The sequence below is a fragment of the Larimichthys crocea genome, chromosome VII, assembly GCF_000972845.2.
Source record: "Larimichthys crocea isolate SSNF chromosome VII, L_crocea_2.0, whole genome shotgun sequence".
Classification (NCBI taxonomy): Eukaryota; Metazoa; Chordata; class Actinopteri; family Sciaenidae; genus Larimichthys; species Larimichthys crocea.
In genome coordinates this window covers 22,125,457-22,142,244 of record NC_040017.1, presented here as the reverse complement: position 1 = coordinate 22,142,244, position 16,788 = coordinate 22,125,457, and the positions used below count along the sequence as shown (strand labels likewise).

Below are 16,788 nucleotides of genomic sequence, written 5' to 3'. Positions count from 1 at the left end.
CCAATTCAGCGCGCGTATATCTTGCCGCCGAGACCCTGTTTATATAAATCTTTCAGCACCACTGGCCAGAGGTTATATCCTATAACATTAATCAAGACTCAACAGACTCCTAATCTTTTATCCAAGTCCTGTTAGCCCCACGGACAAACTCTTTATGGCTCAATCAATCAGACTGACTAGTTCTGAAATGTCCAGTGGTACATTCTCAACAGCCCTTGGCAGGCTATTCAGTCACTGTGGGGCTACCATAACAATGCTACAGTAATCAACATTCAAGAAAAAAAAAAAGATTCATCCCTGGAAACAGGAGTTTGCACATGCATTGACCTGCGATTTTTGGATTATTCAGTCAGTAATTTGTGAGCAGGAACGAGTCAGAGCCACAGGCTCTCAAATTGATTCAATCAGGAGGCGTATTGTGGACGAGCTCTTCTGACAGTGAATGGAAGCCTTTGTGGGCACATGACATTACAGAGGCGAACTTCTCTGCCTCATCATTGAGAGCACTATAATGGCACAAAGTTAATTTGGCCGTGAAGTTTCACAGTTTCATCCTACAGAGTTGGTCGTCGTCAGTGCCGCAGTTTTATCTCGAGTTGGTTTTAAGCTTCTGAGGAGACTCGTTCATGTTCATGAATACTGATGGAATTTTATAAAGCTCTATTTGCACGGAACTAATATAACCCGAGGTTGGGAAGTGATTTGTATAATTGAGGCAGATCGTTGATGATCTTAATCCCGGTTCGGGTTTTCCATGGTTATAATTTAAGTGAAATTTTAGGTAGTGCAAAAATACCTGCATCACATTGGTCAGAGTTCCCCAGGTAATACTTACTAATCCCATGTAAATTGAATTTGTGTTGGTGTGTTTTAACTGTAAACGAAATTTGGCTCAGTTTAGTGACAAATAAATATTTTGCTGAATTTCATTCGCTGGTTCTAATGTTTTTCAGAGATAATGAGATAATTGATGAGTTACGTGAGTTCTCAACACACTGTGCTATTACTCCCATGTAAACTGAGCATAAGGCAGTAAAAGTGGAAACCACCGACTGCTGGAGGAAACCACTGGTGCTTACAGAGCATTGCTCTAACATCTTTTTTGCATCTGTTTTTTTTTTCTTTTCTTTTTCAAACATCTCAGTAAGAGACAGTTTTGCAATGGCTCAGGGAGCTATTGATTTTCCTTCGTCCTTGCTCCGATTGTATAATCTGAGGATTCATGCCATCCACTGACTCTCATGACATGAACGCATGCGGCTTGATTGAAGCCACGTGTTTGCGGGAGGCAGAAGTGTAATGAAGGTGTTAAGTCTGTATTATTTGAAGTATAGTAAAAAGAAACTTGGCCTTGGCACCATCCCTGTTTTAGATGTTTCCATCTTATTAGAAACACAACACGGTGAATAAGCACCCCATTGTTCATTCTGCATTACATCGTGGTTGCTCACATTTTCCCAAATGGAAACAGGAGTAAATAAAGGAAAGCCATGGATTTATTTCAGATAATTATGGATGTTTGCTGTGTTCTTTGTAATTACCCATATAAACTGCTTCATTTTCAGCCCACCTGCTACCGCTCTACCCTTTAGGGTTTTAATTTGTCCGGGTCCATACTCATCCAGCTGGTTTTATCCCTTTACCTTAAATGTTTTTGATTAAGTTTCCCTCTGGACTAAAACTGACAAAATAAAAACCATTTATCAAGAGGAAGACTTAATGAATGTGCCTGTCAAAACAAAAACCAAGTCATCACATTTAGCCATTTGCTCTGACCAAGACACAAATATAATCGGTGGTTTGGGAGAAGCCCTCAGGCTTTTTCACATATTTCATCATGGTTTATGACAACAGCCGTTTTTTAACACCAAAGTGAAATAAACAAGTGTCACTGTCGTGTCTCTTTTTTTTATTTTATTTTTTTTACACAATCTCCATCAAGAAGCTGCAGTTTCTTCTATATTTTATTACCCATGGGTTCAAAGACTGCCTAACAGCATTGTTAAGAAGGCAAGACTTCACCAGGAGTCTGCCGTTTCATCACTAACATTTATCTCCGCATAATGACATCCGCTTTAGTTTACCTCAGTACTTTTTTACTACCCTGTCAGAGAGATTGCATGGCAGCATAAAAAAGGTAAGATAATAGTAAATCTTCATATGAAATGGAATTGGTAGCCTTTTCTTGACATCTGTTTGGTTTCAATCAGTAGAATCATCAGAGCAGAAATAGCTTTTCATCCTTGAGCAGGCAGGATAAACCAGATATTATATGATTATGTTGGATCACAATGCCAATTCAGTATCATACAAAATGTCAAAAGCGCGCACACGGTCGCGCTCAACCTGATCTCTGCTTCTCTATTCTATTGCCCTATTGTATTGCTCGCAGATTACTTGGCGTTACATAATGTGTTCTCATTTGGGCTCTTTTAGCTTTTTTTCAAGGGCTCTCACATGTCATGATAACAGCATGTGATGAAAGAGGAGCCAAGTGAGCATCACCATGTAACTTTACTTAGCCATATACTATGCAACAGTATATAAAAACTTTTAAAAAGGTAACGTCCAGCCTCGACACTTCAAACAGAAACTTTTCACTTTAATCTGGGACACACTCTCATTATCTTTCTTGGGAGAAAATTTATACCACTCTCATGTGTGTATGGTTAATATAGAGCTACAGCCAGCAGCCGGTTAGTTCAGCTTAGCATAAAGACTAGACAAACTATTGGGATTTAATACAGATTGGAAAGGCTGCAGGTGGTTGCTTAATATTTACAGTACAGAAATGAGAGACTAAATCTCAGCAAGGAAGCAAATATGATCTTTCTTTAACAGTCCAGTCATAAAATTGTCTTCTTTGTTTGGAACATGTGATATAATGTATCACATTATATATTGGTATTCTGGTACAACCCTTCTAGGACTTTATAACGAGCCTCTTATTCTACAGAGATTTCCAAGCTTTCTGAATGGTTTTCACATTATTAAGTCAAAGCAAATTTTATTTGTATAGCCTAAAGTCACAAAGTACATTTGCCTTGAAGGGCTTTACAATCTGTACAGGGAGTGACACCCTCTGTCCTTAGACCCTCGGTTCAAGTGAGGAAAAACTTTCCCACAAAAAAACCTTTTAACGGGGAAAAAAGGTGGAAGAAACCTCAGGAAGAGCCACAGAGGAGGGATCCCTCTCCCAGGACGGACATGCAATAGAGCACACACACAATGAAATGGAAGAATAAATCAACCCACTGGTTTTAGGAATATTTAGGAGTTAGGTAAGAGCTGCTTCAACTCAAAGCCCAGGGGTAGTAGTCCAGCCTAGTCTATGTCCCAGGAGACGGTGTGAATGCAGTGGGCCGGCACTTTAAACACATGCTATGGAGTACTTTGTACACTTGGCAATGAAAGTCAGTTTTTCCTCGATCCCTGAAGCATTGCATTGTGTTTGAAAGGAGGCTCTTTGTGTTTGGAGTATGGAGTTGCTCACATGATGAGCTCCAGTACTGTCAGAGAGGCATTTTGATGTCTGGCGGTGTCTGTGTGGAGGATACTAAAACATTCATTGCATATTTGGATGCTGGTAACATGAATATTAAACCTTTGATTTCCTTCTTCCCAGAGGCCTTTTCGTTAGCATGTTTACCGCTCATTATAAAGGCCAATTAAGATAGGGAGGCATTGCTGTAGGTATACGCTGACGTTTTGACACGTGGGGTGCCGTCATGCTTTTCAGTCAGGCTCTGTCAGGGGGAGGAGGACGCTGTTTAAGACATCAGACATGACCCAGTTTGGGAGCTACACTTGTAGGACCCTATGAAGTGAATCGTACCCTGAGGAGGATTCCCATACCCTTTTGGCTCTGCTGTTCCCCTCACACATTTTCTTCTTCACTTGATTGTTGCACAGAGCATCCATCACTTTTTAAATCCCAGACAAGCATGCTGATGTGAAATTGTACAACAGACGCTTGTGTTTCTTTCCAGCATGTTTTTTCCACTTACTCTGATTACCGAAATTTCATTTAAATCCTGGAAATTTGCTCGACTACTGTACGTTTGGCTTTGACTCTATCTGTGTCATGTGCAAGCAAAGTAGCTTATCGTCACCACCCTGCCACCAAGCCTCGCAATGATAATAAGTCATTAAACTATGGCAAGATATTGCGAAAAAGCTAATCTTCTCTTTGACTGGTGAAAATAACCAAGGCAGCAAATTAACACCAGAGCATTGTAGCAGTCAGGTGATCCTTCCATGGCAGGTTTTTCTCAGATACCTCGACTCATTGTTTCTACTGTTCTTCATGCTTTAGATTCCAACATCATTTCAGCACAGGAGTGGAAAAGCTAGAGGAGGAATTTCTCTTGGATGCTGCTGAATTCTTTCCTTTGTGTTTCTTTTTTCCCCCCCTCCTGCCTCTTATTTGACTTCTCTTAACTGAAAGGAGGAGGAAGAATGTCCAATTTGCAATATGAGATCAGAGGAGACATGGTTGAGGTCTCAGGGAGGCGTGGGTTTTTGTAACTGGAAAGAGTGAGACATACAGAAAATAACTGCTCCCTCGTGTGAAAAGCTCATTCTCCCCACACATCCAGAAGATGTTCTCTTTTTGAAAGTATTTTCTGCGCATTTAGCACGCACCAGTTTCACTCCTATGCACTGTGTCCTGCTCCTGAGCTGTAGATCTAAAACATTTTTTGTTTTTTTTCCCCCTGCTTAATACATACCCACTGTTTAATGAACCATAAGTCGATTTTTGCTCATGTAATTGGTGTGTTTATTAATTACTGGTTGTAGTCTGAAACCGTGTGACAAATGAGTGGTGTGATTAGATAAGAGCAGCCCTTGACAGAATGCCTGTAGCAAAAGCACTGAAACAGATCAATATAACACAAGCTGCTCTTTCCGCCCAGGACCGGGGATGGTGACTGATGGGCGGACACGGAAAGAAATGAGAGCGTGTTGAAGGAGAGCGGCGCAAGCCAACAAATAAACACATACTGCTTTTTGCCTTCGGAATATGCAATCAAACCCGATAATGCAACAAGCAGACTTTGAAGTCTTTCACCTCAACCCTTTGTTACGCATTATTTGCATTCACGTGCTACTAATTAGTAGAGAAACAAGACGAAGCGAGTGAAGAAACAACAGTCTGTTTGCAGGGTGACATGAAAATATAACGATGCAGGCCGCACATGAACACAGCTCAACAATGAGGCTTGTTAAGTCATTTGATGGCTGATGGGATAAAAGAGTCTTTGTAACTGTTTGACCTTTTCTTGGGGCGGCAGTGGCAAATATCAGAGGGTAGAGGAATTCGTCATGGAGAGGATGGTCACACTCTGAATGAATAGTCAGAGCCTGATGTCGAACTTGTTTGTCACAGAGCTCTGTTCCTAATACAGTCGCCTGTGTTTTATATCCAAGTTGTAAAGCCGACATGGAGAAACATAAAACGACAGCAGAGTGAAGTATATTCTGTGTAGACACCCTTCACAGTTAGATATCACAAAATATAACAACAGTAGGGAGGAAACATATCATTTGAAACCAGAAAAACTTCTTCCTGAACACACCTCTTGTCCAACTGGATCGTGGAGGTATACTCTCTGGGAAGAGCTGTGCAAATAGAGAAACAGTTCAGTTTATTTATGAATATTAGAATATTTTTGTCATTTAACCAGTGAGTTTAAACTCGTGAGTAGGTTACGGGCTAAATAACGCTTGAATGCCAGCCATGGGCAGCATTTATATTCCTGTTTTGCACATAACATACTTATACTCTCTTTAAATCCCTTCTTTCTCTGCATCCCCCTCATCCATCCTCCATCTCTCAACGTTTCAACTGAATCTCCAGATCCCCGTCTGGACGCCAGCTTTGCCGGGCAAAAATGCTCACATAGGAGTAAGCCCTTGTGAAAACGAGTGTGCTCCAACGAACTTGAATGACACACTTGCAGGCTGTACGTGTTGATGTGCGCTTTGTGTTTCAAGTGTGAGAGAGAGAGAAAAAACAAAACATGCCTGAACATGCAGGGTTGACACACAGTCACATTGTTTCTTTCAGGCTGAAGTGACACTGTGAGACTCTGTTCACTAATTAAAGCACAGAAGACAAATGAACATGTTTACAACATAATGTTAATTACATTACATTATTTATTTATTACATGCAAGGAAGCAGATCATGTGATGTTTTAATAAACTGTGCACACATTCCCTAGCTATCGTTCGGTTATAGTCACAGCTGCACAAAATAAATCTTTCTTTTACATTTGGAGCACTTTTTATATTTTAGTCCTGGTTGATTTGCCGAAACAAATGTTGGGTTTGCATTGTAGTGTGAACGGTAAGCCATGAGGCTGATATCAATGAGATAAAATTAAAAACAGTAACGCTGGATTACATGCTACAATGCTTCCTGTGAATCCATCATGCATAAGCAATTTGTTTTGCAGCACGGGAGTGGCAGAATCAATCACTAACAATGCAAATTACTATATTGAGACATAATTACAGATTGCAAGTACATCCAATAGCTACTGCTGAAATATGCCAACAATAAGTAGTGTCAAAAAAACTCCTTAAACAGATGAGCAGGAGCGCATACAACTGCAATCATTTTAAACTTGCATGAAAAATAAGATTTTGAACTGTAAAAGACCAACGGTCATGAAAACACAGACATTATTTTGGCAAAGCTCAGGCATGCCTTCCCAGGTGTGGTTACTCTTACATTTCCTTCGCTCTTTTGGATGATCTTCCATGCCCAAAAGGGAATGTCTTACATTAAGCGGGCCCATTCATGCACGTCCCTGCTTCAATTCCCTGGCCACCAAAATTGTCTCGAGCTTAGCGGCAGCCTTTTCTCCCTGTCCTCTTTGGCCTTTTGTATGATAACCTTGAATGGTATTGTCTCGGGGCATGAAGGAGGATAAAGAAATTCCTTGGTTCCTGACAGAGAGCAAGAAGGCTTGACAAAAGACATCAGCACTCCCTAAATCAGAGAATGCGGGGCCAGTTTTTCATTCAGGTAAAAAAGTGTTGACATAAAAAAAGATGGCGGACAATAGAGCAGCACTGATGGAGTAAAGCACTTCTCTGTAAAATGCGATTTTCAAAAGTGAGCTCGACTCTGATGATGAAATCTGAGGCAAGGATGCATAGAAGAAAAGTTCACTATATTAGAGCAGATTTTATGGATTGCACACTGATATGTGGGACTGATTGTATTTGGTTAAGTCCATTTAACCGAACTCTTTCCCAGTTCATGTAATAGCCTTTCAGAGAAGCCATTAGGCCTGAGATAGTCATTCGGATAACGATTGCATGGAGATCAATTGAAACTCAATCTGTGAATAAGTTGTCTGGCCTTTTAGATTGTGCACGCTCTCTCTGACCCTCTCCTCCTCACCTCCTCCGCCAGAGACGATTTATCAGGCATCAGCAGGCTGCCATAGCAACGGAAACAGGACTCCGAAATGGGCTAAGGTTTTACAAACAGTGGTTACCGGCAAAAAGCGGTAAAGTAAACAAACAAACCTCCCAGGCCTGTGTTGATAGAGCGGCACTTGAACCTCTCCCGATCTCCCAAGAAACTCGGAGCATCTTTAAGTTTAACCTGAGGATGATACTGCTCAAGGGAAAGTAGTTATTTTAATTCCTAATAGCCTCTGAGGAAGTGTGTGTGGATGCTGGCAGATTTTCTCACGTTTATGATCTTTTCTGTCCGTCTGTTCTGCGGTGCCATGTAGTTGCTGTGTAGCTGTAGTCAGCCTTCTGGTGACTTCCAGTACTATCCTCATGGCAGCTTAGCTGAGATCTGCAATGATTTCATCATGACAGCCATCTGCTCACAGGAAAAGAAAAAAAAAAGAGCCGCTTGTTGAAGTTGATGTTGTCTGTAAAAGAGGGGAGAATATTTCTGTGGTTTGAGGAAAGAAATGAAATTCACAGGAAAAACCTTTGTTGGAGAGAATGTTTTCATCTTTTCCAAGTCCTCTGGGGGACGGCCAGCTACATGCCAGTACAAGGCCACAAAATAGCTATAGTGGCAGCTCTATATGTAGGCACATTTGCATTTGGTTGCTGTGTTTGAATGGCAGGAGGCACAACAGTTCTCACAAAAGTGAACATGCAAGATAAAGATCCATAAAAGCCTCTTGCTTTGTGCCTCGAGCTTACAGGTTGGCGTTTGTCCTGGTTAAGAACAAACTCAAGCCATTCATTTACCACCGTGCCAGTTGGATGTCTTAGCTGCTAACTTATGGAGCGTTGTCACCAATTTGCAACCTTATCAGAATTAAAACGACTCTGAATCCACTGAAGGTTTCTTTATTTTGTGGCACAGTGCACGCCAACCTTTCAAAAGTCTTCATGCATCTTGTTTGCATGCAGTGAAGTGCTCTTTATTTTAATCTCCGTTTTGTTCTACAGCAAATCAATCCTTCCAAATTAAATTCATCTTATTTTATGAAGTCTAGCTTTAGTGCTTCTGATCATAGTGCATCAGCTAACTCATTGTTTCTCAAGCCCGGGGCCAGGACGTTAGATTTAGGTCAAGAAATTTGTGAGAATACACAAAATGTTTGTGGGGGGGAAAACCCATTACATAATGTCTTCAGCCTGAGAAGGGAGGTCACGAGAAGGAGCTGACTCAAGAGTCAAAGAAGGGCTGCTGTAGCTGACAACCACATGCTAAATGACACAAATCCCCAACCGTTTGTTTGTGCAGATTGGGTCGCATCAGTGTCAGTTTAGGGAATAACAAGGACAGGAAGTATCAGTCTACAGCAACACGCATGGAGAATCAGAGCCCGAGGTAATTGCGTCTCACGCAAGCCTGCCTCATATACATTATGTGAAAGAACATTTTTCATTCTTTGTAATCTTTCTCCCACATCCGAGTCACCAGCCTCCCTACCTCTGCTTTCTCAATAACCCACATAGTGAGTGTGGAGGATGGGATTTGATGGAATTAACTATAGTCGGGAAAAAATAAATAAATCAAATAAATAAAAGGCAAAAAGAGAAATGTGGGGCCACATGTGATCCAGAATTGAATTACACCTTGGCGATGTGTTTTATATTTTTGTTCATATGCTCCCACAGTGATTTGTGTTTTTTTGGTCTCTGTCTCAGTGGTGTCATGGTAACATGTGAGCGCTCACATTGATTTCACCCACTGCAGAGTTGATGCCTCGGTGACTTTATCCCCAGAAACAACAGAAAACACTGACGGTTCACCCAGAAACTTTGGATTTTTTTGGGAGGTGCACAATGGGACTGGGCTCTCGTCTTTGTTGTGGCAATAATTTCCCTCCTGTCTGTATTTTTTTTTCTTTCTTTCAGCATTCCATGTCATTATCTTCATCTGACCTGATGTGGAAACTATGCACTGAAGTCTCCCCCCCCACCATTCTTCTCTCCGAGCAGCCCGCTACAGAGCAGCAGCTTTTTATGGTTTTGATCATTTTAACAAACGCGTTGATCAAAGAATCGCCATGAATCTTGATTTTTCTAATGGAAATATTAAATTTATTTTGGGATAATAACAATTTCTTTGGGAAACAATGACACATTTTGCCCAGCGTTATTTTTTTCCCCCCTCTCTCTCGCGCTGCAAGGAAATTCAATTTGATTACACGCTGCTGCATCTCTCTGCATTACATAACACTTGAAAGAGAATTTTTGATTTTGTTAAATATTAATCATGAATACATTACCATGCCGGCATGCTTTACACTCTTTACTGTTACAAAATTGAATAAAAACACATTTGATAACATTGTATAACTGAGCATATTTTAATGACTGTGTGTATGCTCACTCCTGAATTCGTTTTTGTACTTTGTAGAATAGTTGTTTTTCATGTTCATCAGGGGGTCCGCAGTGGCTACTCATACAGGGATTCACATCAAATGCTCCTGTTACTTTTGCTCTGCTGCTCAGCTAAAGGTAGTCGTTTTAAGGTCTGAAGCTGAAAGTCGTGTGAAGTTCTCTTAAGGGTCTGAAGAAGAAACGGCTGAGTTGTTATGTATGACAATCCCTGGATCCCCCTCTGATCCCGAGGTGTAATGACACAGACTTGGTTAGAGCCTTTTTTATATTCCTTCATTCTCATCAACATGCCAGAGTTTCCCTCAGTGGATTTTTTCTTCCACAGGTACTACCTCTATCTATCGCAAGGTCTATTTTCACCTCAAACTGAGCTGATGACATTCACCGCCCTTTTGGCTCCAACTGGCGCAGATGTCTTTTTCGCTTCCCCTACTCCACCTCTGATGTTGGCCCGTTTTGTCTAGAACATCTGCATTAGCATGTGGATTAACTCCTGCTTGTTATCTGGCCTGGATGTAGTACGGCAGGGGTAATCAGGATGGAAGGCAGTACTTACTTGCATTCCCTTCATCCTGCTGTCATCCTCGCATCCCAAAACTGATAGCAGGGCACATCGGAGGGGATTACGCTAATGTGATGGCAGAGCCACCTACCAGGGGCCCCCACAGGGTAATTTCAAGAGACAGACCTTGGCATCCAGGGAATAACTCTCGTCAAGACCTGTTTGCAGGCTAATATTAAGGATATTAATCCTTAATGTAATGGCCTTGACTAGAGTTTACTCTGTTTCTATGTGCAGCTTTAAGCACAGTCTCTTTAATCACTGACATAAAGCAGTCCCTCAAGGATTTTCCAGAGTTTTACAGTAATTATTGCTTCCCCCCCAAAAAAAAATGCTTGTTTTTTTTCCCCACTGTTGTCTGTGTGTGAAATTGCCAAGCTATTTGCATATGTTCGTTGTTCATTTGCAGCGGTTTATAAACTGCTGGCAGAGGAGCGCTTTGTTTTGTTTTGCAGTAAAAATGTGATGGAGTGTTAAAATCACAATCCGTGTCATTTTTACAAAGGGATTGTTGAGAGGTGAAACTGTTGGAACGGGTCAGAGCTGCCTTGTTCACATCAGTATCTGCTGGAAACGGTTGATAAGCTGAACTCACACACATCCGTCTATTAGAGAGCAGCGGCTCGTTGTCTTGTTTGGTCAGTTTAAATCAAAAATAAACCGAAAGAATGAGAAGGAATCTACATAAAATATTTAAGTTTAAATTCACCTTGCTTGCTATCTGGATGCAGCAAAGAAAAGAAAAAAAAACACACCGCTTTGCATTTTTTATTCCTCATTAATGAAAATCCGCTTAAATTATGAAAACCCACAGAGGTGAGGTCTCTCAAAAACAATGCAGACCTTCCCCGAGGAGCCGAGCGAACACCTTAATGATGAGAGTTTGTCCTTGCTGAAGTCTGCCCCTCACACGCGGTGTCTTGTCAGCCTCCAGCCATGTTTTGTGATATTTTTTTTGAAACCCCCCAGTGACTGCAGTTCCTTTATTAATGACTCTCTTTCTCTTCTTCTCAGGTCTGCTCATAGGCTCTGGATGTGCACTCTATCCGCTGGGATGGGACAGTGAGGAAGTACAACAGACCTGCAACAACAGCTCAGACCAGTTTCAGCTAGGTAAGATCCGATATGCGCACAAAGGTTTTTGAAGTCAACTAAAATTAGGCTAAAAACTAAAACTGGGTGTGAAAAGACATTTTTAGTCAACTGAAATAAAAATAAAACCTAGAAGCTTGTCAACACAATAAGCGTGATAAGACATTGATGTATATTATTGTTTATTGAGACATGACTGTGACTTCACAAAGTTATGCTTGTATTATAATAACTACTCTAAACTTTTAAAACTAAACTAAAACTTAAAATTTTCAAACAATAAAACTGAAACAAGCAAAACTAGAAATTACCTGAACTGAAACCAAACTGAACTGAAAACAAAAATTAAAACCAAAACAAAATAAACCCTACAGCCTACACATAGAGCCTAAATTACAGACTACTGCTTCAGCTATGTAAATTCGTCTCGTGCACGCTGAATGTTCTGTTCCCAGAGCAGATAAAGCTATGAAAAAGTTGGAAACTGGGAACAGATTAGATCGGGCCCTTGACTTTCCAAGTAGACATTTCTGGTACTGTCAATGCCTTGGTATTTTAAATGTGTGATAAGAAATCAACAGAATCTCCAGTAGCTGTCGATTTTCTGAAGTGTTTCACACCTATAAATATGTGCCGAGAATAAGCAGGAGCCTGATTCGTGCTCAGTATTCAGCTGGCATCCTCAGAACTTCCTCACTGACAGGAATACGCTATACTGTATCAGACACGAGGCATGTGGAAGAGCTGTTTGTGCTGCAGCTGCTCTTTTATTTCATGCTCATCAAAATAGAGTTTGATTTCTTCTACCGAATGTACCAACGTTTGTTTTCTGTGATTGTAATATTATATATATATAAAGCCAAAGCTACATTTTTAGTAAATCTGTTGAGCTTGTGGCACTGGGTACACTTAGATTTCCTCTCACATAGTTCAACAATCATTTCCAGATGAATGTTATTTTTTCTCCACCTTCTTCCTCACACGCGTGTCCCCTGTAGGGTACGATTTTCATTACACCTCATAATACAAAAGTATTCAATGAAATGAACAAAACATTTTTTTTTTCCTTTCCTACAGCCTCACCAGACAAACAAACAAACAAAATATCCCAAGGCGAAATGAAAGGCAATGGAGTCATTAAAATCTACCTTGTTCATCATCAGTTTTCCTGTCAGTCTCAGTGATTATGAGATGTGTTGTGTTCAAAGCATCGCACCAGTGTAAACACGGACATATGTGTCCGTGATGTCACCATAGGTGGCTAATTGGTGGAGCTGAAGCGGGCCGCCTGTTTGCTCGATCAAAGTGGCCACGCTGTTAATTATGCATAACTTTAAGCCTTAATATAATTTTAATGGGGGAGCCAAATAGAAATTCAGACTGAGTACAGTTGTCATGAATTAAAGAAATTAGCTATAGAGACCAAAACAGTTTTCTGTACCAGGCTGTAAACATGTTTATTTCTGCTGTGAAGTTGGACATTTTGACCTGAGGACGGCACAAGTAGAAAACTGCCCATTTTATTTTTTGATATTACAAATGAAATTTTTCGGCCTGATGGTGGCGCTATAACAATGGTCCACCAGAAACATTCATTCACACTCAACAATGTATATGCTAATTTCCAGGAAATCTTTCCATAAATCAATAAAGCTTTTGACCTGACAGTGGCATCACAGCAACACTAGACAATGAATATTCATATCACATTTTATACTGATGGTATTAATCTGGACAGATGGATGAACAAGCTCTGTATATTATTAAGTTAGGAAATAATATGTGTTAAGGGTTATAAATCTACTAACATTAAAAGAAAACAAATCTTTCGAAAAAACGACCAACACTGTAACATTAATAGATTTTTCAGTCAAGTGAATTACTACTGCCACTATGTCAGCAGATAGAGCCGCATTTAAATCTAAAGCATGTGCGTATAATTTAGACAGCTGTAATTCTGACTGATTTAAATTCCTAAATATATCATCTTGGTGACTGAAATTGCAGACCATGTCATCAGAAGTAATTAAGTTGGATACGTTCTAATTTTGTGATTTCCCATTTGAAAGAACAGGCTCGTGGTACATAAATTATTGTTAACAAGTGTGTTCGCAACCGTGTGCTCTGCTCAGTGCCCCTGGCATATTAAATTTGCTTGTTGAAGGCGACTGTAGTTATTTCCGTTTCACCTCATTCTCGGTAGCGCCCTCGACAAAGGCTGTGATGTTCTCCCATGAGAGCAGTGGATTTCACACAAATGATGTGTTTGGTACGAATCTCCCCACCATAGACTCATTCATTAACCATGGAGAGAGCAGTCAGTACTTTAGTAATTCAAAGATAACTTTGAATGTAGCAGCGCGGCACATTAATTGCATGTATGCCTTGTATGAAAAAGTTGGGAGAAATTATCATACTGGAGTCACCAGAATGAATGCAATGAATTCGAGTCTTTGCTTTGATCTGACGTGTTTTAAAATGTAACATTCAAACGTCGTGTTAATAGATTAACTACAGTAACATTTTTAAAAAAGAGGTGAAGGTAGTTTTTATTAAGTGTGACTGACATGGAGAGCACTTTGCAACAGAAAATGAGAGAAATTAGTATTTTCATTTGTAAATCAGGTTGCAGTGAGTGAATCTGAGACACCTCCTCCTCCCACCAGTCTGTTAATTAACTACATTCAATCAGATATTCACCCAAAATGTGATTTCTTGATGGTTATTCCAACATTTTCCAAACTTAAAATTAAATGTAGCTCATATCCTTGTTTAATTTGTGTGGGGTGTTTGTTTTTTTTGGCTTTTGGCTTTTGGCTCAGTTCAACATTTTCCAGCACTGGTGTAAAGTGTATTTGTCACATACCAGACTGTTTGCAAATGAAGCTAAACTATGTTCAGTGCATTTGTTCCAACAGTGCTAACCCTTTTTTCACAAGAGGAAGGGAAATGTTGTGACTTGAACAAAAATGTTAAGCAGGTCACAACATTTTCTGCTCGTAAAGCTAAAATATTACTGTCGGACCTAAAGCGAGACTAGAGATATAATGTAATATTGTTATGATACATTTGTTATGCACACAAATAGATAATGTATGTGAAATGAACATAGATATTTTAAATGAACTGCAGCTGACATAATTATATTATCAGCGGACTGCCACTTTCACAATCCTGACTACATTCCACTTATGTTCACTGACACGCAGCAACGTCCATGAACACTGAAACATGCTGTTATAGCCAGAAACATTGTTCCTAACACTGCTTTACAAATTAAATGTCAGTGTTTTAACCTTCATATGACCACAAACATGTACAATTCCACACCTTTTCTTTTATAAACCATGTGTACTCAATCAGAGGAGCGTAAACAAGAGAAGAAAAATATGATTTTATAGGCTAACCTATGCAGCTAAAAGATTTTTGAGTTAAAGCCTTGTTAGAACTAAAATGTTGCCTTGAATAAAGATTATTTTTGTCTACTCCTGTCCTTTATTTAATGTCAATCTCATAGTGGTGTGAGATTTTCTTAAAAAGGCTTTATAAATATAGAGTAAACAGTGCAGGCCTCCTCTAACACCCGAGACATTCTCTTTAAATCAAATCAGCTGTCCCCTGGCCAAAGGCTTATCTGTCCAAATTTCATTGAAGTCCGTTGTCTGGTATTTTGAGATATCCTGCTGACAGACGAGCAGATAAAATAAAGGCTGGAAAGTTATCACCCTGAATCTTCTGCTTTCTTTTGCAGGTTCCTGCCAGATCGGATGGGCATATTATTGCACAGGGGCAGGGGCGGCGGCGGCCATGCTGCTGTGCACCTGGCTTTCCTGTTTCGCCGGGAAGAAGCAGAAGCAGTACCCGTACTGAAGAGAGAGAGAGACGGGTACGGGCGGACGGAGACCTCAAGGCGATGCGGCGAAAGGGAGAGTAGTCTGACTCTGTGGACTCACACCAGTACAGCACATCAGGCACCAAAGACACCAAGTCATTGTGGTGCTCTGCACATCATGGGACACTACTCATCTGACAACTGCAGGGACTGTTTCATTATGCAGCACATACACACACACATGCGTACACACACACACACACACACAGCTTTGAAAACTGGTTCTTCTCTTAAAAGTTGTTCTTAAATGAAAAATGTACGGACCAATCCTATTTGTAAAATTGTTACATAACTATTTCTTTCATGAGAAGTGTGTCCGCCTTTTTATTTCTGTGTCTTCCTCCACTTCCGTCATTGATGTTTATGTGATAGTGTGCCCTGTGATGAAGAGAAAAAGTAATATTGCTTCATTGTTACGTGAAGTGTTTCTGTCTCCTCTTCATGTCTCATCCTTGCCTTAAAACACAAACTGAAATGCAATAATCCCCTATACCTAATGTAAAGCAATCCAACACTGGCTGCCTGCTTCCTCAATTCAGCCTTTTCAGATTCCAAAAGAAATCTAAGCATAGTTTATTTAACACGTTCATAAAGTATACGTCGTGTATGATAATGTATTTTATCATATTAGCACATGTTTTGTATTCACTCTTCAAATTATTCTTTGTCATTATTTTTTCTGTTTTGTAAATAAATGTTTACTGAAGTTCTGGGTGTGAACGTGTCCTTTCAGCTTTCTGCAGAATACACCCTGAGGTGAAGTGAACAGACCTGCGCTCACATTCCTACAAAGGTTGTTTTCCCATGACCTCTTGATCTTGGTTGCATTCACTACATGTGGGAATCCTTTTTTTTTTCGATAAAGAGGATAAGGACAGGCCGAGCTGTGAATTTAACTTTTATTGATGAGGTAAATCCCGTGACCTATAGTCAGATTATTTGCCTTTTGATCAGGTTACTCAGCTTCAAAGCTTCCGAGTCTTCAAGACAAAAGCTTGAGATGCAATCGCACCCTGGGACACTGAGTGGCTGTGTATCCATCAGCTTAATGTCAGTGGGTATCACGGTTTCCTCAAACCTGCCTGCACAGTGTGAATAACAATGATGATAACCTTTTCAGAGCAATTACCATGACTGGATGTGTGTCATCAGAGGTGTGAGCTGCACCTGGCTTTTCACTATTTTTAGTCATTTTGCTCTTCTCCATTTTTCCTCCTTTGATTAACAAACAACACTTCAGAGATTGAGCCCGAGTGTACAAAGTCAGCTCATTTACAATGCGGCTGTTGCCGACGTATTTGGCCCTCATTAGCATGCCCATTTTCTCACAATGCTCGGCATCCCCCAGATAATCTCTCTCTCCATCCTCACTTGAGAAATCTCCCTCTCTCTCTTTCTC

At 40.3% G+C, this 16,788-nt stretch overlaps 1 protein-coding gene across 1 annotated transcript in view; it reads left to right on the top strand.

Moving 5' to 3' along the window:
* lhfpl6 (LHFPL tetraspan subfamily member 6) overlaps window positions 1-16,096 on the top strand; it is a 40,999-nt gene extending 24,903 nt beyond the window's left edge. Inside the window, exons 3-4 of the mRNA XM_010738794.3 lie at window positions 11,420-11,518; window positions 15,249-16,096. Coding sequence (XP_010737096.1) covers window positions 11,420-11,518; window positions 15,249-15,367 — 218 coding nt within the window. The 3' untranslated portion in view covers window positions 15,368-16,096. The remainder of the gene's footprint in view (window positions 1-11,419; window positions 11,519-15,248) is intronic.
* Window positions 16,097-16,788: the final 692 nt, after the last annotated feature.